The following is a 22,865-nucleotide window of genomic DNA, read 5'->3' on the forward strand; positions in this document are numbered from 1 at the left end:
AGATGATTGAAGTTTAATTCTTACTGCTCCCTCAAAGCTAACTTTCACTTCAGTAATTACCTCTTGAATACTCCTTGCTCCCTTCTGTCTTCACGCCTTTGTTCATAAAAGGCATTTAATAAATATATTTGAATTAGTGATTGAATGGATGTGGTTTCTGCAACAATCTCTCAAAATTTAATATCATGCTCCTTTAAATATCTCTTTGGTTACTCAATCCTCAACGATTTCCTTCTCATTTGATTCTTACACTATGAAAAACTCAAATGATTCAGCATGTGAATATTCACCCAGTCAACAAAGGCTCATCGTTAACCACATGGTACAGCCCCAGCACTACGCATACAGGAAGGCGAAGCAAGCACACATTCACACTAAGGAACTGATAGGTGAGTATTATGTTTTATTACTGATGCTGTCAACTTCATCCCAAATAGTCTGGGGTAACTGTTATCTCAATTATGTCAAGATTTTCTAATAGTTAAGTTCATGTCTTATACTACTTCCGTGTAAGCCAATCTCTACACTGGATCCTAGAATAACACTGAGCATATAGTAGGTACTCCAAGGGGCATTTGCTATCTGCCTACAGGTTTAGTTTGTTTCAACACATGAGGCAGAGGGCTCACCCAACAGACTTCTCCTGCAAATAGATTAAATATTCAGAATTTAATATACACTTGCATATTTAGCAGTGACACACTGATGGTATTATGGCTGTGGAAAGAATATTTAATCTGTTAAAATAGCTTTAGCTTTTTAGATCTTGGGCTGATGGTTTTTTTCGTGCTATTTTGCACTGCTACTTTCCTCTATGCAAAAATTAGCTTTTTGGATACTGGTATATTAATTTTAGTTCCCTGGATCACTGAGCATAGCATCTTTTCTCTGACTTTCATTTTTAGTCATTTATATATTTAAAAAATCACAAACACAATTCAAGTGAAACAACAGAATTAAAATATTAGATCTGAATTTTTAAAAAATCAGAGTAAATCTTATCTTCCTACAGTAGGATAAAAAAAAATTATTTGACCTAATGGCATTTCCACTTCAATGTTTTCTCTTTAATCAAAATTTAAATGTGACTATTGCTTCATGATCAGGAGGTTGATACTAAAGCTTAATACCTGCTATTTCTAGACCAGTGCTTCCCAACCTTCTTCAAACCAGGACACACAGATTATGCGAATCTAGACCTGCACACTGCAGAGCAAGAAGGAAACTGCTCACTGTGGAGGGCAGCTGGCCTGGACTCCTCTCAGCCCCCAGCCTATTAGGGTTTCTATACCTTAGCCCAAATTTGAACAATGCAAGTTATATGGCTGGGCAACTCTGCATAAGTTAATCATATGCTAGAGGTTTCTTTAGTTGCTGTGATCATAAATATATAAAAGACAGGCAGTTTAACAAAGACAAAATTAGTGGCAGATGACATTGGGGAAAAAAACATAAATAGATAGACTAAAAGTTACTGTAAACTTTTTATGCTTTCACTCATTCCTTCAAGGAACTTATGTTCAGCAAATTGATACATGTGTTCAGCCTATGCTGACTGAATGTAAGGTACTGAGATAATACACACGGCTTGACTTAGATCTGTTGGGTCAAGTCATAATGTGTGAGGTAAACTTGATCTGTTTTCGAAAGTCCAGAAAAAAAACTTTGCTAAGGGACAGGTTTTGAGCTGATTTCTTAAGGATAATGGGACTCTTTTGTATGGCACTGAGTTTACAGATGAGTAGAGAAGGCAGAAGGAATAAGGCTGTGTGGGAGGCAGAAGCACGCTGCATGTGAGGGTTTGCCAGCAGGCAGAGGAGCTGTCCTGAAGAGAGAAAGAGCGAGAACACAGGACTTGAAACACATCTGAGGAACCAGGAAAGATGCATATACGGAATCAGTGTTTTGAGATTACATAGGCTGCAGGGTAGATAGCCAAAGTGACACAGGTAAGAATGTGAACAGTGATGACTGACATGGACTGAGCAATATCCTAAGCACTTTGGACCGATTAACTCACTTACGAAAGATATTGGTATTTTGGATTATGGTGGTAGCGCACAGAGGAAAGAAGATAGATTTATGAAGGTAAAGCCAATTGGACTATGAAGCAGGTTAATCAGACTGAAAACGAGTGAGATGAGCAGGATGAACTACGTATGCTGGCTTTGCACAGCTGAAGGGATCACGTACAACTGCTTTTCTTGGAAATTCAGAATTCTGGAGAAGGATTTGTTAGGAGTTTTGTTTTAGAAAAACTGACTTTGAAGTAGCTTGTGGAGAACCAGCAGAGCAATGGGGCTGTATATTTGTTTCTTGAAGTTATGAACAAGGGGAGATTGCTGAGGAAGCAGAGAACTTTCAGATGAGAAAGCTGGTTAGTGCAGGACGATCAAAGAAACAGAAAAGATCTAGGCGAATGAGGGAGGAAAACATGAAGTGACATTTGAGCTGAACTCTGAAGGTTAGGCAAGAGTCTAGAACCTGTCTCCTATAAAATGATTTTGATATGATGTTTTCAAACCTAGAAAATCGTAAAGAAAATAGAAATCAACCTTACTAGTCCAGAGATGATTCCTGCAGATGATGTAATCGCACTTACATGTCATGGTTTCTGTTCTGCATTGAATCATTAATGTTTTTCAAGTTATAAAACATGTCTGAAAATCATGATTTTAATGGTTTTAAATATTTTCGACAGTTTACTTAAAACAGATATTGCGATGAATTAATATTATTTCCTTGTTTTCTGGTTTTATAAATAAAACATCTGCATAGCTCAGATTATTTTCTAAGGTAAATTTGAGGTCAAAGGATATGACTACCTCTCAGGATACTGATGAGCAGCTCAAGATTCTGCAGTTTCAAACTCAAAATCTTGGCAGTCCAAATTATGGATTCTACCAACAGAAGAGTTGGTAGTTGGAGTCTTGCCCTTTTCTCTGCCTTGCTTGTTCAACCTCGAGCAGAATTTGAAACAGCTGGTGGTATGGCTGGGAGGGACTCCGGAAAGGCCAAGACATCGACTGTTACCTGCTCGTAGAGAGCTGGCTTGCAGTGCCCCATGGGTAGCATTCACCAATACCTGAAATCTAGGATGACTAGCCATGGGTATGCAGGCGCGACTGCCACTGTGTGTAGTACAGCCATTTTGGACAACCTCACTGCAGAGGTACCTGGGCTGGCAGGACATACATCAAAAGACCTAAAGGTAATGTGTTTTACCCTGCATCACTTGCAAATTACTATTCATGAAGATGAGGAAATGGGCTCTCTCACCAAGGCTACAATCATTAGTGGTGGTGTCATCCCACATATCCTCAAGTGTCTGATCAGGAAGAAAGACAACAGAAGACTGACTAAGCCATGCCTGGATTCCTTACCATCTGAGGGCTCTACATTCTCTAACAACTGCCCACTGTTGGTGATTCCAGCAGACTGCATCTCTGTGAAAAACATGCCTTTCCATAATTCTTTTTGAGCAAACTGGAAGTTTAGTTTTCCAACTAACCAAATTTCTGCATCCAAGTCTTAACCATATTTAAGTGTTATTGTGGCTTCAAAGAAGTTATTGATTCTGAAGTAGCGGGTTTTGATTGAGTTGACTGTTTTAAAAAAAATCCGTTTGCATTTTAATTGTGATGCAGAAGTTATATTAACAAACATTTGGTTTTGAACATAATTTATTTCCCCCAGGTGGATAACCTCAATAAAGGTCATCTCCTAAAAAGAAAAAAAGAAAAAAAAAAAGATTTATCATTAAGTTTCCTTCTTTTTCAGGGGTAAAAGCAACTGATAAACTGTTACATTTCATTACTTTCATTACTAATTAGAGTAGACATTTATTGATAGGTTAAGTAACCATTTGTGTTAATTTTGAGGACTACATGGTCAAAATGGGACTAGTTAGTGGAGGCTTAGAAAGTTATGAAAATTGAATCATAAACAAAATAGAGTAATCACATATCCTAGCTATATGAGATAAAGTAATATAACAGATTTAAGTGATTAAAAACAGAGTTATATGCTGGTGGGCTTTAAGAGGTGTTTGGAGATATACTAGGAGTTAAGTCTAGCCATCAGGTGATTCTGACAGGAGGAGTGAAGAGCAACCACCGTGAAACAGGTCCAGAACTCAGGAAGAAGAGCTTTCTCTGGTCCTGGCTTGGTTCCAACCTTGGGTCCCTACCCTCTCAAGCAATGACCATCAGGATAGCTCCAGAAACCCCTCAAAACAAACAAACAAACAAAGCTCTAGAATAGATAGACAACAACAAGGAAAGCTTGGCATCAGACAGGAAACGGTCAGCGTGGATTCACTTATACCTTACTAGGTGGGACACAAAGATTGGTTACTCCTCACTAGGGTATTGAGGATTTCTCTGCACACCCCTCCTAAAACTGTTCTGCACCTAAACTGTTGACATATGTCTTGTTAGAGTTATAAGCCAGTCTAGACTATCCGAAAAAAAAAAAGCCAAGTTCAGCAAAATTATGCTTCAACGCTATATAATGCTAAATACTATGATGAAAATGGACATGAGACAGCTGAATAGTAATCTATAGCTATTTTAAGGTGTATAGAACCCAGTTGTGTATAAACTAAAATTGAAATGTCAACGAAGGAGTCACAGGATGTGGTCAAGAACTTGCATTTTTTTTTAACATGTTGGTTACTCAATACCATGTCAATTAATTTCATAACGTTATAAATTGTTGTTGATGTTATGTTGGGGCTTTTAATTGATAGAGATGATACGCTGCCGGCTCTACCTTCAGACCAGAGATGGTCACCCCAGCAAGCCGTTGAATTTGTCCAGATAATAAGATGCTGGACTCTATGCTTGGTGTATGCTTGCAGAGAAAGAATCTCGTGTGAACTTGAAGTTGGGTAATGCAACAAGGTGGAGGACTCCACCATGGGGGGAGGGTTTGGGGAGGAGTGGGGAAATCCCAGTACCTATAAAACTGTATCACATAATGCAATGTGATTAATAAAATAAATAAATAAATAAATAAATAAAGATTCTTCACAGAACAAGACTTTATCAAAATCTTATCTCCCTGATATCAAGTTTTTTATTTCTCTCACTTCAGCCCTTTCTGGTCTTTCTTTTTTACTTAAGCAGTGAACAAACTCAGACACATTTGTGAAGGTCACAGCCCAGGACAGAATTCCACTCTGATTAAGATTAGAGAACAGTCTTCCCATCCAGTCCTTATCACTGTACCAACAGAGCTCCAGATAAGCACAGTGGATTAGAGCTAAAAGAACTGAAACATGACTGATTACTGAATTTTTAAGAGACATCAAAAACAATGGGAGAGATTTAAAATTTTTTTTTAAAAGGGAGCAAAATAACTTGAAGCTCAGCATGAAAGAATCATACTTATGGCAAACATGAGAATGTAGCACAGGATCAGCATGAAATGTCACAGGAAAAGTCTACATAATTCAAGGCCTACCACGTGATCTATCACATCCAGCTTACAACAAAAAATGTTATAAACAGGCTCAAAGATAAAGAAAAACCCAGGCTGAAGAAACCAAGCAAGCATCAAAATCATACACAATATGACAAGAGATTTTAGAAATAACAGAGAAATTTTTTAAAGCTATGATTGATATAGCTAGGGCCATGATAGAAAAAACAGACAATATGCAATGGAGCCAAGTGACAGAACTTCTAAGAATAAATCTTGATGAAACATCAGAAACAAAAGTGAGGAATGCCTTGGGTGGCTCTTCAGTAGATGGATCATGGTCAAAGAAAGAATCAATAAGCCTGATCTCATCCCAAACTAAAACACAAACAGAAGAAAAGAATGAGATACCCATGAAATAGAGGACAATACAAAAGGTCTAATATGTAACTGGAAGGCCAGAAAGAAAAACATGGAAGGGAAGAAATGAAATGGTTGAGAATACTCCTAAATTATCAACAGACAATGAATCACAGAACCAAGAAGTAGGATAAATAACAGTAACAACAACAAATCCTAGGTGTAGGCATGGCATACACAAATGTCAGAAAGCCTAAGACAAACCTCACAAATAAGGCATTGAGTGAAAAACCTAACCTATAAGCAACAAGAATAAAAATCAGTAGAGTTACTGTGAGAATTAATACCAGTAAAAGGACAGTGGAATGTAGTATTTCAAGTGTGAGAAAAAAAAATCTTAACTAACCTATAAGTCTTTTTATTCATAAAATTATCCTTGCAAAGTGAAAGAAGGGCTAGGTGCTTAATGTAGCAGTTAAAATTTTATGTCACAGTGTCCAAATCCAGGTCCTGGCCCAGCTACCTGCTAAGGCACTCCTTGGGAGGCAATAGGTGAAGGCCCCTTGGATATGGGAGACTGAGGTATGGTCTGGCCCAGCTCCAGCTGCTGAAGTCATTTTGGGAACAAATCAGCAAATGTAGCACTTACAGCGGGAATTTGTAGAAAGGAAGAGACATTGAAACTAAGTAACACTAACTCCCACCTCAGGAAATGCAGAAAGGTGAAGAATTTAAGCCTAAATCAAGTAGACAACAACAACAAAAAGAAATTAGAATATACATTAATGAAATGAAAAGCAAGGAAATAATAGAAAAAAACTTCAAAGATTCTGAAAGGGATGTGTCCAGAATTAATTTAACTTGTTAAGCTTCCGCCCACTCTCCCTAGGAAGAAAAAAGGTAAGAATGGTGATGATGCCAATCATGGAATCCACAACTTATTGCAAATTTTTCTCATTTACTCTTTTATCATCTTAATGTGTGATATTAAGCAAAAATACGCTAGTTGTCAAAGAGGCCTGATAATGTATTACTCTTAAATACTTACAAAGATAAAACTTGGTCCCTACAATATTATAAATAGTAACAGTGATATTTACTAAGTGACAGCAACTGTTCAAAACATTGTTTTATAGATTAACTTATTTAAACCTCTCCTAGCCAAAGAAGTATAATGCTATCTCTATGTTACAGATTAAGGAACTGGGGAAAGAACAGCTAACTAAGTTGCTATGATCACACAGCTACTAAGCAGGAGAGTCTGACCAAGCTGTTAGTCACCACATTCTACTGGAATATTTAAATTCCTAAGCTTCCCTTGACAATCTACTATTTACCGAAAACCTTCATGTGAGAGACCTGCGTCTTAAATTTACCATCAAGCCTTTGAGGCTAGTTTAAAAATCTACTTTTAAGAATTACTTATTTATCTGAAAGATAAAAAGAAGAAATCTATTTCTCCCTCTCTTTCTCTCTCTCCTACAAAGCTACCATCTACAGATTTCTGCTTCAATGTCGCAGCAGCCGGCTGGGCACAGATAGGAAAGTACAAGCTCAATTCAAGTGTCACACATATGGCAGGAACCCAATTACTTGAGCCATCACCATTGCTTACAGCAGATACCTTGGTAGGAAGCTGGAGTCAAGGGCTGAAGCTGAGTAACAAATCCAGGTACTGCAACATGGCATGGGCATCTTAACCACCAGGCCAAATGTCTGCTTCGGCAGATCTCTACACAATGTAGTCACATATATTTGAAGGAAATGGCTAGGGAGTTTAGGAAAGAAAAAATAAATTTATTGGATATTACTCTTTAAACAGCTTTTCTTTTTCGGTATTTGAAGTCTGGTTAGAAATAGTCTAAGGAAGAGAGCTGTTTTTGACATGTATAAAGATTTTTTAACAACCATCTCTTGTAAGTAATTAAGTACAAGTAATTACATAATTACTTGATTATGTAGCAGTACTAAAATTTTACAGGAGGTTTTTCACTTAAACTCTAGCCTTATAAAAATAATTGCCACAAGTCAAAATTATTTTCTAAATGCAGTAATTCTTTCTGCTTTTAATTTGGAAGTAGTGGGGGAAGGTGGAATCTAGGTCTATTTTGGTTTAGCAACTGGAGCTGGAGAAATATATAATAACCTAATAATGTGCCACTGGATAGAGATATCTACTTAAAAACTTAGAATGAATCTCCAAGTTTCAGTGAAAAACACCTAAATGAGAAATGAAATTACAAACTAAGGTCACCTTCTAGAGAATTTTTTGGTCTTAAGTTTGTAAAACTATCATCAATTAACACGAGAATGTTACAGTCCTAAAATAACATTTTAAAATACTTGATCTCTCAAAATGCATCATCAAACAGGCAGGCTGAAGGATAGGAAAAGCATTAGAAATAAAGAAGACATATAAAATACTATGTTATGTCATTTCTTCATGAAATAAGCTTGGGTAATGGAATGTGTGAGGTTCTCCCCCAGCCTTTTCTTTCATTATTTCTGCTTTTTTTTCTTCTTCTTTTAAAGTGAGCTGTCTCATCATTGCAAATTTTCTCAAGTTCTTAGAACTCTAATTAAAATGTGGTAATTGGTTATGTTACCTCAATTACCATGATGCATGGACATTGATGTAAAGTGACACCAATTGAATCCCTTGGGTGTTTTTCCCTGGGGCCATCCCATTTATCGTGGCCTTATTATTTTCAATTACGTGGCTAGATGTGTTGCATACCTTCAAGGCCAACACATGTGCAAGGTTTTTCTGGACACAAGGTCCTACTCTTCAACACTAGAACAAGACACAAGGAAAAAAAAAATTTTTTTCTTTTTTTTTTAAGAATAAAACGTTAACCTCCTAAATTTACAAAGGATTCAAAGACATTCACTGAGGGGAAAGGCATTTCAAAGGAATCCAGATTATTTTTGATTAAAACATTTGTTTAAACATTGTTTGAAACAATGTTTTGTTTGTTATTGATAACCACTGTGTGAAATTGGCTACAACTAAGTATGGGACTAGCAATGGGGCCATTCAGAAGCCCTATATGAGAATGGACAGGTGAGAAAAATTCATAGAGCAAGAAATTTCTTTGCTTTTCGTATTAAGATTTGAGTTTCTAACAGTGCGAGGCAGAGCTGCACGAGTACTTTACAGATACACATGATGTGAGGCCAGCAGGAATGCGAAATGGAGAGTACTCTGAACCAGTTAAAGAAATCACTCCCCAGAGGGGACGATGCTGCCAGCTGCAGAAAAACTCATCTGTGTAGTGAGATGTCACATCCCTGACCCCCGCCACACACACACAATGACAAGGGTGACCTCAGTGACTACAATGCAAGCCAGGACACTGAGCAGAGAATTCGGATATTACCTGAGGACATTATCAATAAACAGTTGGTCAACTAAGTTTCATTTTCATTTGCTACAAAGTGAACTTTCAGTAATTTTTTTGCATCCTCAGTTTTCTGAAAACTGAGAAAATTTTTTTATTTATTACTTTGTATTTGGTCTCTCTCCAAAGATGTTTAGCACTTGCTAACATAATACAGAATGATGATGGAAGATTCTGAATTTGGAAAGCTATGAGAGAAAATGACCTTTTACAAGCAGCAGATTAGGACACAAAGAGCATCATATTTGCAATGCTTTGAAGGTATTTTTCCCAAGGCCAGCATGATAGCCGAGTTGTTAAAGTACTTGCCTTTGCACCGGGTTCTATATGGGTACCCTGTCCCTGTGGCGCCACTTCCCATCTTGCTCCCTGCTTGTGGCCTGGGAAAGTAGTCGAGGATGACCCAAAGCTTTGGGACCAGGCACCATTGTGGGTGACTGGAAGAAGCTCCTGGCTCCTGACTTTGGATCAGCTTAGCTCCAACCATTGTGGCCAACTGGGGAATGAATCAGTGGAGAGAAGATCTGTATCTCCTTCTTTCTGTTTGTCTTTTCAATAAAAATAAATAAATCTTTGACAGAAAAAAAAAAGAAGAATAAGAAAGAAAATACTTTTCCCAGCCCCAGCACGATTAGCCTATTGGCTGAAGTTCTCACCATGCATGTGCTGGGACCCCATTGTGGGTGCTGTTTCATAAACCATTGTCACACACGATGGTCAACCGAAGTAGTCTTTGGGAGAAGAGGCAAGAAACTGTATTTGCAAACCCTGCTAAAACTCAAAGATAAACCTAAAACCAGATCTTGCTCCACTTACTAGCTACATTACCTTGGGTAGTTAATCTTGTAAAAGGTAAGTTTCTCTGGAGATTTTATGAGGATCAAATGAGGCAACATAAAAAGTAGTGTAGCACAGCAACGAGAATGGCTTGCACGCTGAAGCTGGCAACCAAGTAGTGCCAACAGCCTTATACAAATTGGCTTTTCAAGGGATCTTTGTCAGAAAATCAAACAATCAAAATTAGTTTAAAATTTTAAAATCCTGAGAACCATACTTCCTTCCACTTATGAAACCCTCTTGTATTGGTAATTTGGTAGATTCTTGGGAGGGAATTGGTCTGTAATGGACTAACTGTCCAGAACAGAGTATATTGAGATGACATTTGAAACAAGAAATCTGATTTGTGGTATATAAATCACTGCTGGAAATCTGGCCTTCTGACTACAATTTCCACGAATGTCAGAAGTTTCTGTAAGGCATGCTTGAATTTAATAAGAAACTCCTCTTAAGTAGGTGTCAAAGAGCTATTATTGGTCAATCAATTCACATGAATACCTCAATCTCTCTATTTTCTTTGGTACTTTCCAAGCAGAAATGCTTGCTTACTCTTTCTTAAGGTTCATTTCAATTGCTATTTTTCCTAGGTGATTTAAATATGGTTAGTTTGTTGGCAATTATCACAGATGGTAATAAGGAATTTAACTTATAACTTCTTAAATTATAGCATAAAAGGAGAATGACCTAATTTCCAAATAAGATTGTCTGAATTTATATTTATGAAAGTCAATAATTCCATTGACTTGAAAGTGACTGCAAATACACCATTTTATCATTATAAAGGCATTTCTCAGGGCTGAAAAGGCTAACCCTCAGCCTGCTAGCACTGGCATCCCATGTGAGCACCAGTTCCTGTCCCAGCTTCTCTGCTTCAAATCCAACTCCCTGTCTATGGCCTGGGAAAGTGGTGAAGGATGGCTCAATCCTTGGGCCCTGCCCCATGTGAGGGACTCTGAAACAGCTCCTAACTCCAGGTTTCAGATTGGCTCAGCACCAACCTCTGTGATCATATGGAGTGGGAACTAGTGGATGGAATTGTTTTTTCTCTCCTCTCTGTAAATCCACTCTTCAAATAAAAATAAATAATTTTTTTTTTAAAAAAAGGCATTCCTCACAGAGTATTTAAGATACTTATTCAGAAAACTAATTGTAGTGGATAATTTTATGGATAATCGGCTAAATTTTTTTTGCCTGAATTCTTTTCTTTTGCAAAATTGAAAAGATAATAGTAAAATAGATATGGCTGTTTAACATCTTAAGCAACTTAATGTATAAGTCCCTTAGAATAGTGCCTGCTCCATAATGTGACAGCTGTTACTATCATTCTTTGGTCCTTCAGTAAATTAATGCCCATCTTCATATAGTTACTCCAAGACAAGAACATTCACTTTCACCTGGGAAAGCAGGCAAGATGGCCCAAAGCCTTGGGACCCTGCACCTCTGTGGCAGACCCTGAAGAGGCACCAGGCTCCTGGCTTCGGATTGGCTCAGCTCCGGCCATTGTGGCTGCCTGGGGAGTGAGTCAATGGGCAGAAGATCTTCTTCTCTGTCTCTCTTCCTGTCTGCATATCTGCCTTCCAATAAAAATAAATAAATATTTAAATATCCTGCATAGGTACATGTGTTTTTAAAATAGACCTAATGATGTATGACACATATAAACTACACATATTTATAAAGTATTCTTTTACATATATTAATTTAAGAATACACTCACAAAAGGATTTCTACCCTAAAGGCCAATAATATATCTACCATTTTCCAGAAGATTCTTTCTTATTCCTTTGTCACAAAAAGTGTAGCCATTTTTTTCTTTCTTCTTCTTCTTTTTTTTTTTTTTTACTAAATTTGTTCACATTGGTTCAATAGCTCATCATGACTTCTGATACCTTTTACTTTTTGGTTGAAAGATTCCCATAATTCTTCTTGTGGAAAAGGTCTACTGCTGATGCATATTTTCAGCTGCTAATGTATGAAAGCTCTACAGCCCTGTCTTCCTTTTCAAAGAGATGTTTTCTTTTTGTATACATTTCCTGGCTAAGTTATTTTCTTCCAGTACTTTAAAGATGTTCCTCATTGTCTTCTGACTTGCACTGTTTCTTTAAAAAAAATGGTTTATTACTTGACAGGCAGAGCAATACAGAAAGAGAGACAGAAATAGTCCACTTGCTTATTCACCCTCCCAAATGGCCACAGCAGCCCAAGTCTGGGGCAGGGCAAAGGCAGAAGTCAGGAACTCCATCATGGCCTTTCACGTGGTTGGCAGGGCCCCAGGTCAATAGCCATGATGAATCCAGATGCATTAGCAGCAATCTAGAACGTGAGGCAGAGCAGCCAGGACAGGAGTAAGTGGCAACTTAACCTGCTGTGTCAGTGTACTAGCCCTACACATTGTTTCTGACAGCATGTCTGCTAAAACTATTTTCTTTCTCCCAGTCATAGTCTCCATCACTGTCTTCTTACTATAATGTCATCTTTTTTCCTCCGGATACTTTGATTGGATTCACTCATGACTGGTTTTAATCAACTTGCCAAAGATGTGAATTGGCTTATTCATTCTCACTGTACTTAAGAATTATTGAGGTTCTTGGATCTCTCAGTTTATAACATTCTTCAAATTCTGACCATTTTTTCTTTAAAAAATTTATTTATGGGGCCAGCATTGTGGCATGGTGGTTTGATCACTGGCTACAACAGCGGCATCCCATGTGGACCCTGGTTCTATTCCCTGCTGCTTCACTTCCGATCTGACTTCCTGATAAAGGCCTGGGAGGAAGGCAGAAAATGACCCAAATTCTTGAATTCCACTGTACCCACTTAAAAAGCTCAAGGGAAGCTCCAAGATTCTGGAGCTGGTCCAACCTTGGTCTCAGTGGCCATTTGGGGAGCGAGCTACAATTAGTAAGAAGCTGCAATCACATGGGAAAGCCAGGTATCAAACCCACATCCTTGTTACAAAGTGTAGGCTTCTTAAATCACATGTTAGATACTTTGGAAATGCTTATCTATATCATTTTCTTAAAATATTGTCTGTCTCTTTCTTTGTCTCTCTCTCTCTCTCCCCCTTTCTGTCTCTTTTCTTTTATGCATTCTAATTGCAATTATCCTTAATAAACTTATTTCAAAATTCACTGATACTCTAGTTTTATTTTTATTTAGTATTTTTTTTTCCCTTTCTGGATAATTTCTCTTCTAGGTTTTCAGGCTTATGAATTATTTTTCCATGATGTCATCTTTGATGATGAACTTTGATCTTGTATAGATATCTTCAATGGCTCTACTTAATATGTTTAATACTTTCCTAGCTTTTTAAGCATATGTAATTCAAGTACAATAACATTTAATGTTCTTGCCAACAAATTCCATATTTTGTGTCAACTGGGATTTTTAAAAATCATTTGGCATTTTATCCTCATCAGCTGAGGTTTCCTGCCTCTTTGCATGGCTTTGGATTGGAGACTAGGCACTGATTTTTACCTTGATGCATTCGGGGTACTTGGACTCTTATGAATTCTGAGCACTGTCTTGGGATGCAATTAAATTACTCTGAAGCAGCTTGACACCATCCAGGCTTGCAGCATTTGGTCTAATTTTGCCTTTTACACAAGCTTCTGAGGCCTCTTTCACCTGCTGTGACCAAAGGAGAAGAGACCTGTCCCTAGCTCAGTATAAACGCCACAGACTGTCACTCTTCCTTTCCAGTTCTTCCTTCTGATGAGGGCTGCATTCTCTGTGGAGCTCTCTCCTCTCTAGCACTCTGCCTCGTAACAACAGTAGCCACCCTGGCTTCCAGAGACTCCAAGCAGAGGCTGCCAGTCTCCCTTAGCCAAGGGAGAAAAGAAGAAAAGGTAAAGGTCCCCCTTCTTGGTGTTCTTAGGAAGGTAAAATTTCTTTACAGATGAATGACAATACTTAAAGTCACTTTGTGAAGAGATAAAAATTTAGAATGAACACATATATAATTCCAAACCAAAAGCAAAAACTAAACAGAAGTCATTAAATAAAAGTCTACATTTACACAGCACATATCTATTGAAGACCTACTATGTGCAAATATGTCACGTGCCCTGCAGATGAAACAGTGACAGCTGCTGGACGGACTAGGAAAGGAACATGTAATGAACAAACAAAAACAAACCACTTAGAAGCTTCTGATTCTCTGCAAAGATGGTCTACCTGACTGGTTAAATATTCATGCGCCTATCAAAGCACTGTGAACTCCTCACCCAATCAACAGGGACCAGAGCACAGAAATACCTCCAACCCAATGAAGTCTCCCTTGTTCGTGGTACTGTTTGCCATCAGTCCACTCTACACATCCATCCTTTTCCTGAAAAGCTTTTCCATTTTGTTTTTTGTATGTGCATATGAAAGACTTGTTTGCTACCTCTATCATTCTAAACAACCCATACTTAAAGCAGCCAACCTAAACAAAAGGGGACATTTTTGCCTATCTGCTATTTATTTCTCTATGTAGAAACTTCAGTCTCAAAACAGCAGCTGTCTTTTCTCAAAGCTAAATCTTTACTTCACCATAGAACTAGGACAAAAACGTGGCACATGGAGTCTGCAGAGATCCAGTCCAGCATCTGTGGTCAAATGATTTCAAGAAAAACCTTGAGCAAACCAGTGTTATTGCCTCTAAAACAGTTTGAATACTTCTAAAATATTATTATATTTCCTGCTGTACTTGAATTTTGCCTACATCTTATTATGATCACCTAACATAAATATAGGCTTCAAAGTATGCAAAAAAAAATAGCAGCAACCACTTATGACTTACTAGATATTCCCAGCCGGGGGCGGGAGGTGTGGGGAGAGAGAAAGAGGGGGAAATGGAGGGAGGAGCATTCCAGCTAAATATCTTCACAACAAATAGGTCATTTGAAGACAAGACATCCAATTACAAAGGCTCTGATTATGGGTAATAATTTGAAAGTCTTAGGAAATTTAACAGCTTCTGTTAAAGACGAATAGAACTATTAAAGATAAAATCACGCCCTAGACTCAGTGTAGCTACAGATGCAGAAAGAAAGAGCAGGTTTACTGACTCACTGGCCCTTCTAGTCCCAGTCTTCTGATGCCAGATCCCTAGCAAATCTTAAAGCATTGTTACGAATAGAATTCACAGGAGGAAACCCTTTTTCAGTGGCAAACCTTCGTATTTCATTTTCAGTTTTGAATCCTGTATTTTCAAGAGATCTACCCATAAAAATGTTTTAATAAAAATTTCCATATTTATTTAAATACATTTGCATGTTTATTTATGCAAGTCAAATGTGAGAGGTGGATTTTTAGCTAATAGATGCTGGCCTCAATTTTCCTAAGAGGATGCAGTCTTTCATTGTTAAATTCTTTCCTCAAGTTTATAAGGAATTTTTCAGCAAATGTGCACTTAATGGCACCCTATATAATAATAAAACAACTTCTAGTCATATATATCACCTGCATCCAGCAACAACTTTAATCTATACTCACTTTGCAAAATCTGTAAGAGGAATCACCACTTCTATAGAACACCCTAATAGGAAACCTCCCAGTTTTCAGAAATGTAACTATTTCAGAAGGAGCTCCAGGCAGGAACAACAATGGAGAGGTGTACAAATCAGCAGTGCTGACTCATATCATGTAAGAGAAAGGCAAGGTAAACAATAGACTGTATTCCTTTGCACTACCTGCACAGTATACACGGTGTTCCATATGGATTGCCCCCCCACTGGTACTGTATGATAAATGAGTATCATTGGTGAATGATTGAAAAAATTATGGTTTCGTTTAGTAAGGGTAAGTCGAATTGTCATGTGACTTCTTAAAAAGACAATGAGATATGATCAAACACACTTTGTCCAGGCAAGTATGTCTCTGTTATGTCAAACAGAATCTCATTTGGCGGGCAGCTTCTCTTTTAGTGAGTGGAACCACTTGTAACATGAACACATTTTCCAAACTCTGAAGCAATTACTTCTTGTCCCAAAAATAATGACAGCATCACTCACCGATTCCTTTCCCATCTTCTTTTGCAGCCGTGTTTGCCACTGGACGGCTTGCATGACAATGGCCTCCCACCTTCTTTCAAGATTCACAATGATAAGCTGCATGGGCTGGTGGTCTGCATTCAGATTGCAGGTGTCTCGGTCATCCAGAAGGTGCTGGCATAACCGCAGAATAGAGGCCACTCCTCGGCGTCGTTGCTTGATTTCACGACACAGAGACTGTAACAGAGGAAACAGGCCCATCTGAATGTGTTTATGGGACATAGCACCCCAAGTATGGCATTTCTTCTTCCACCATAATTTCAAATTACAGTGAATAAGCTCAGATTTAAGTACAGGACAAGAAAGGCCTTAGATTTTCTTTAGATTGAAGGCTTGCTATAGATTATCAAGTAATGCTACAGAATTTAGCTGCATCTCATTCCTTTACTCTTTTTCTCTGATTTCTCCCTGTGAAATTTAGAGACCCACTTTCATATCTTAGTCATTAACAATTTCTAAACTAATGAAATAAATCATTTAGGTCGCATGAATGTCAAGTGGACTAATATGCTTTAATTCAAGGTCTTTCAAAAACCCACAAAATACAGAAAAATTCTCCAAAAGCAAATGGATTTTCTTTTCAAATTTAACATTAGATTCTTTGAGACAAAGAGGTTGGTTTTTCTACTGACTGAGAACAAGGTAAGTAAGGTTGTAAGGAATTTGGATATATAAAAGCTGCTATCTGAAAACTTAAGCATTATTTTTCTCCCAAAGCTTGATTAACAAAATAATAATGTTCTGAAGACAGAAATTAAGACACTGGATTATTACTGCACTATGTATTGGTTGCTGTGTTTCCCTTAATAGATATTCACACTACTTAAGAAGGATAAGCATGCAGCAAAATAACATTTTGCCCCCAGAAGCATTTGTATTACTGCAGTGACCCTAAGCTGAACAATTCCAGCAAAATAGTGGGTATACATGTCTAAAAACATTATATCCTTTCTTTGCCTAGGGATAGTGTGTAAGTGATATTCTAATTCAAAGCCTTCAGGAGAAAGGATGATTATATCTATAAACATCACTGAATTGCTAATCTCCATCTATTGCCACAATTGGACTATTCTAACAGTTAACAGATTGCTTATTAATCAACAGGGGTAAACAAGACAATGCAATTTCATTTAGTGTGAGAGTTTTAATGCCTAAAAGTGTTTGTGCTTAAAATGTTAATCTAGATAGGGCTTCATTAGAAGAAATCTTAAAATGATTAAGTGCAGTTCATTGAAATGTGCGTGGAGTTGGGAGGTAGTAGATCAGCAGCAGGTGGACATTTCACACAGATGTTCCACTCATCGATGGAATGAGCGTTTCTGCCGTTTAAATGACCCTAACTCAGTAATAGCTGGAATTCTATTATTTCTGTAATGAGAGAGCCCTGTACCTTTAATAGTTCTGAATTCTAAATAAGGTGAATGACAAACTCCCAAACCTCTATTTGTGGCAAAATATGACTAGGAATTTTATTATTCAATTTATACCAGTGCAGCAGTTTCAGTTATGTTTCCTGAACTTATCCTTATTTATTTTCCTAGGATTCATTACTATTTTCCTATGCAACTCTTGATGCAAGTATTGGGTATGACAAATTTCTTTTTTTTTTTTTTTTTTTTTAAAGATTTATTTTTATTTCATTGGAAAGGCGGATATACAGAGAGAGGAGAGAGAGAGAGAGAGGAAGATCTTCCGTCCGATGATTCACTCCCCAAGTGAGCGCAATGGGCCGATACTATGCCGATCCGAAGCCAGGAGCCTCTTCCGGGTCTCCCACGCGGGTGCAGGTTCCCAAAGCTTTGGGCCGTCCTCAACTGCTTTCCCAGGCCACAAGCAGGGAGCTGGAAGGGAAGCGGGGCTGTCGGGATTAGAACCGGCGCCCATATGGGATCCCGGGGTTGCAAGGCGAGGACTTAACCACTTGCGCCACCGCGCCGGGCCGGACAAATTTCTTTTTTGACGCTATTCATTAGACCAGAGCTGAGTAAGGAGAAACCTCTAGATGTCCTAAGAAAAAAAGCCTGCGGGTCTACTAAAGCAAGAGACATTGTTGTCAGTGCCTCCTCCTCAAATCCTGCTAACTATGCCCCCATGACTCACATACAGTGTGCAGCTATCTTTCTTTGCCCCTTGTCTCTCACTCACCCGCTCCTCTCTCTCTCTTTCCTTTCCCCTTAAAACACACATTCTTCAATTTGCTCTCTCATTGTAAAAACATATTTGCCATTCTTGGCCAATATTATAAACACTTCTAGTTAACACTATGACCAACTGAAATTGACTTAAGTGAACCCTACAAGAATGAATATCAAGAATTTGAGTTTTCAGTTTTGTTTTTTAATCTGCTAACAATAAAGGGCTAGAAAAAAAAAATGTTTCTGTGTCACAAGCCTGTATTTTGTAACATTGTTTTTGAACTGGAATATATGCATAACTCAAGTAAAAAAAAAAAAACCCTTCTAATGTTCTCAGCCAAATGAAGACAGGCAATGGCTGCCACCTAGGCCAAGTGCAGCTCCAACATTGTGTGTGACATTTTCACAGCAACCCAAATGAGCTTTGTTCACCTGGCATATGCATCCAAAACTGATCAATGGGACATCTGTGGGCTTCTAGGTACACTTTTCATTGGCCATGTTGCTTTTTATTAATGTCCAGAGTGTATCTAGTACTGAAGCATCCAAATGTTCTGCACTTCCACCTTAACGTCAAAGAGTCCAGATGAATACTGTGGGGCTAACTTTGTGGCACAGCACATTTGAATCTCCTGCAATACTGTCGTCCATACTGGAGCACTGGTTTCACCAATGGTTTCCCTGCCTCCCTAGCCAGCTCATTGTGTACACAGGAATACAGTAAAAGATGGTCCCTACAAACCATGTAGGAGGTCTAGGTTGAGTTCCTAGCTCCTGGCTTCAGCTTGAATCTGCTCTAGCAGATAAAATATGTCTGTGTCTTTTAAATATATATATACACACATAAATATATATGAATATTATAGTTCAAAAATATGGGAACATCTGAGTAATTTACATAGTCAACGTATTTTAAGTACCTTTTTAGATCCGGGAGGTATATGGATAAAACAACATTTTTCACCAGAGTGGATTTCTATGACAGCCATGACTACACACACATATTTCTAATAAAAGTTACATACTAAGTAAAATCACTTGGTGTCAGTGCTGTGGCTTATCATGTAAGTTTCTGCCTACAGTGCTGGCATTCCATGGGCAGTTTGTCTCCTGGATAGTCCACTTCCAATCCAGCTCCCTGCTTATGACCTGGGAAAGCAGCAGGCAATTGATCAAGTCCTTGGGCCCAGTACCACATGGGTTACATGGAGGACACTACTGGCTTTGGCTTGGCTCAGCTCTGGCCATTGCAGTCCTTTGGAGAGTAAATGAGGAGATGGAGGGTCTGTCTGTCTGTCTTCCGGTGTAACTCTATATTAAAAAATGAAGTAAATCTTAAAAAAACCAAATCAAAACAAAATCAGCGCATTTGTTGGTAATGTTTCCTGGAATCAAAACTTACTGTATTCCCATGACAAGGTAGGCATTAAGAAATGTTATGTGTAACTACAAAGGAACCAGTAACAACAACTGTTTTGCTCTGTACTTTACAGGAAATATAATTTTAATACAAATTCAAGCCAAGAATTACGAAGACAGCTGAGAAGTAAAACCTACACCTTCCATTTGTTACCCATTCTTTCAGGAATAGAAGACACGTGAAGGAGCAAGTTGTTCTGCCTTGCCTCAAGGAAGCTGAGAGTACCAGTGGGGAGCCAGAGTTAAGCACTCAGGCACCTGTGTAAGGCAGAGAGGAAAGTACCATCAGAAGTATGTGCAAATTGCTGTAAGAGGAGTTGATGAAATCTTCAGGAAAAGGGATGGGAGCCTGAAGTTGCAAGATGGGTGCTGGTAGTTTTACAAGACCCAGGGTCATGTTAAGGTGGGAAACAATTAGCAATCTTGGAACCAGGAGTAATAAGTGTATTGAAGAAAATGAGAAAGTGAAGCACCTGGAAAAGGACGTAAGGCACAGAGAAGTTTGCAATATTTTTCATTCTTGCTAGTTATAAGCATTTTCCTTGCTATCTAATGGGATTGTGTTGGTCTCCATGCACAACATTCCTATTTACCTAACCAGGAAATTGTAAAGACAAGAGGCAAGGTAAATTTCCAACGAAAGGAAAGTACAGCAAACTATAGAGACATCTAACAAAGTGACTACAGATGCCTTTCATTTCAGTAGGTTTTTATTTTATTTTACTTGAGAGGCAGAGTGGCAGGGAGAGAGGGGAAGGGAAGAGGCAGAGGGAGAGAATGAGCAGGTTAACAGAGCCAACTGTCCGCTCTTCCTTCCCCAAGCAGCTGCAATAGGCAGGACCAGGCCAAATCCAAGAGCCCGCAGCTTCTTCTGAGTTGCCAACACATGTGTCAGGAGCCCAGATAAGTGGACTCTTCTCTGCCACTTTCCGAAGCACATGAGCAGGGAGCTGGGTTACAGGTGGAGTTAGTTGGACTCAGAACGGCACTCAGGTATGGAATGCAGGTGCTCTAGGCAGTGATACACCGTGGCATCACCTAGTTTTAGTTTTGTTACTGGATCTTTTCTTTCTGCAAATCTACATAGGATAGTATGGAAGTCGTTATGTTAGCATCATCTCTGAACTCAATTGTTGAAATACAATTTAGGGTTCTGCTTTTAAATTTCTTATGTGTTTTGTTTTTTAATTTAAATTGTTTCCTCGTGTTACTAAATAGGCAGATTAGTCATAAAAATACAAGTAGTGAAAAATAATATCAATTTCTAGCTGTTTTTTTCCCTTATAATAATCATATCTCCAAGCCTCTAAACACAATTTACAGGGTCACATTATAAAAGTGCCACCAGCAGGTGTTTGGTTTACATTTATAAACAGTCAGTCTGACCAGTCTGACTAACAATTTACCAATGGTGATGCATAGGAGTATTATTTTCATTTACGTATTTATTTCTCTCCTGACTATCTCAACTTTCTCAACTGTTTTACCTACTCATATTATTTAGCTAAACTTGATGTAGCATCATTGTTCATATTAGTTTTACACTAAGGAAGCTAAATCTTTCAATACTGGTGTTTCATTCCTCATTATACATGAAAATATGCATACATATGAACACATTGCATAGTAAGAGAATATTCAGTTGCATACACACATACTTGACATTATTATACAAACATCTATTTAACAAAAGAATGCACATCACACTATTATAGATGATAAGTAAACAAAATGTAATAGCAAAAAATAAAATGATATTCACAAGACACTACAACTAAGCATATGTTAAAATTGGAGAAGTAAATCTGAGAAACTCCAAAGCAACTTATCTGCAAAATTTCTTACATAGATTTATTCAGTACATTAACTTAGCATCACTTGGTAGATCACTTCCAACAACATCATTGGACTCTAGGTGATTTTTTTTTTAAAGGAGCAATTCCATTCATAAAGGCAAAGATTTTTTTCATTCTTATCAGCTGATTGTTTAACATACCAAATATGCCCTCCATGTGCCAAATACCCTGAGAGTATGATATACATATATAACGTGTTTGCCTTCAATCTTGTTGGAGGAAACAGACAAGCTCTTCTCATTTAAATAAGTCAAGGGGGAAGCTCCATCTCCTAATATAAGACTTTCCTATGCTTCTCCACGTGTTCTTCTTCTTTTTCTTTTTGTATTTTCTATGTCAGCATTTTCCCACTTGGATTTCATGAAATGAGCAGTTGTCATCTCTTTGTCATGTGTGTGGCTAGACGTTCTAGAACAGAGGTCCTCAGGATATGATTCTCAAGCTAAACTTACTGCATTCACCAGGAACTCCTGAAAACTGCAGATTCAGGGCTGGCACTGTGGCCTGGCATTCTTCTAACCCTCTGCCTCCAGTACCAACATCCCATATAGGTGCCAGTTCATGTCCTGGATGTGCTACTTCTGATGTAACTCCCTGCTTATGACCTTGGGCCAGGCACCCATGTGGGGGACCTGGAAGAAGTTCCCAGCTCGTGGTTTAGATCAATTCAACTATAGTCATTGTGACCATTTAGGAAATGAACCAGCAGATGGAAGATCTTTCTCTCTCTCTTCTCCTCCTCTCTGCAAATCTGCCTTTCAAACAAAAATAAGTAAATAAATCACTTATTAAAAACCCGACAGCCTCCCTCTTGGGTTACCACTCCCACGGGAGGGCACAAAAACTAGGACCGAGGCTGCAGTGGCTAGACAGAAAGGCACTCAACAACATCCGTGAGGGCTGGATAGTTGAGCTGGTTGGATGGAACTAAGCTTCAATACCCATCAACATGTGCGAGAGCCGAATGGAATGTGGGACAGACTGGACTAGTCTACTACACGTACTGGGAAACAAGGAGAGGAGGTGGGCTCGGTGGGAGTTATTGTGGGTCACTCCAACTAGGCTGCAGCTCCCACTGGTTTATGCAAGGGCCGAGTATGTGCTGGGCAGAACCAGGCTGGACTGCAACACCCATTAGTTCCAGTGGAAGGAAGTCGGGGCTGAAAACAGAACCAACCCAGCAATTGCAACCACCAGCTGATCAGGGCCATGGACTGAGCCGGGCCCCGTACCTGCTAATACATACAAGAATCTGTCCGAGAACACCTCAGACAAAGTTTCTTTGGAGATTTCCCCAATAGAAATCCCGGACTCAGAACCCTAACCAAGAAAAGAGAGAAGACAGAACAGGTCAGTCAACCATCTCAGCTATATGTGGCAGCGAAATACAGGGCAAAC

The 22,865-nt window shown here is 38.5% G+C and overlaps 1 protein-coding gene and 1 pseudogene across 1 annotated transcript in view; one reads left to right on the plus strand and one right to left on the minus strand.

Moving 5' to 3' along the window:
• AKAP6 (A-kinase anchoring protein 6) overlaps positions 1 to 22,865 on the minus strand; it is a 434,750-nt gene that overhangs the window by 22,699 nt on the left and 389,186 nt on the right. The window contains exon 12 of the mRNA XM_040969476.1: positions 16,019 to 16,234. Within this exon, the coding sequence (XP_040825410.1) occupies positions 16,019 to 16,234 (216 nt within the window). The remainder of the gene's footprint in view (positions 1 to 16,018; positions 16,235 to 22,865) is intronic.
• On the plus strand, positions 2,894 to 3,481 carry LOC121149248 (annotated as a pseudogene).

Source organism: Ochotona curzoniae, unplaced genomic scaffold (genome assembly GCF_017591425.1).
Source record: "Ochotona curzoniae isolate NIBS_2020 unplaced genomic scaffold, NIBS_Ocur_1.0 scaffold_4701, whole genome shotgun sequence".
Lineage (NCBI taxonomy): Eukaryota > Metazoa > Chordata > Mammalia > Lagomorpha > Ochotonidae > Ochotona > Ochotona curzoniae.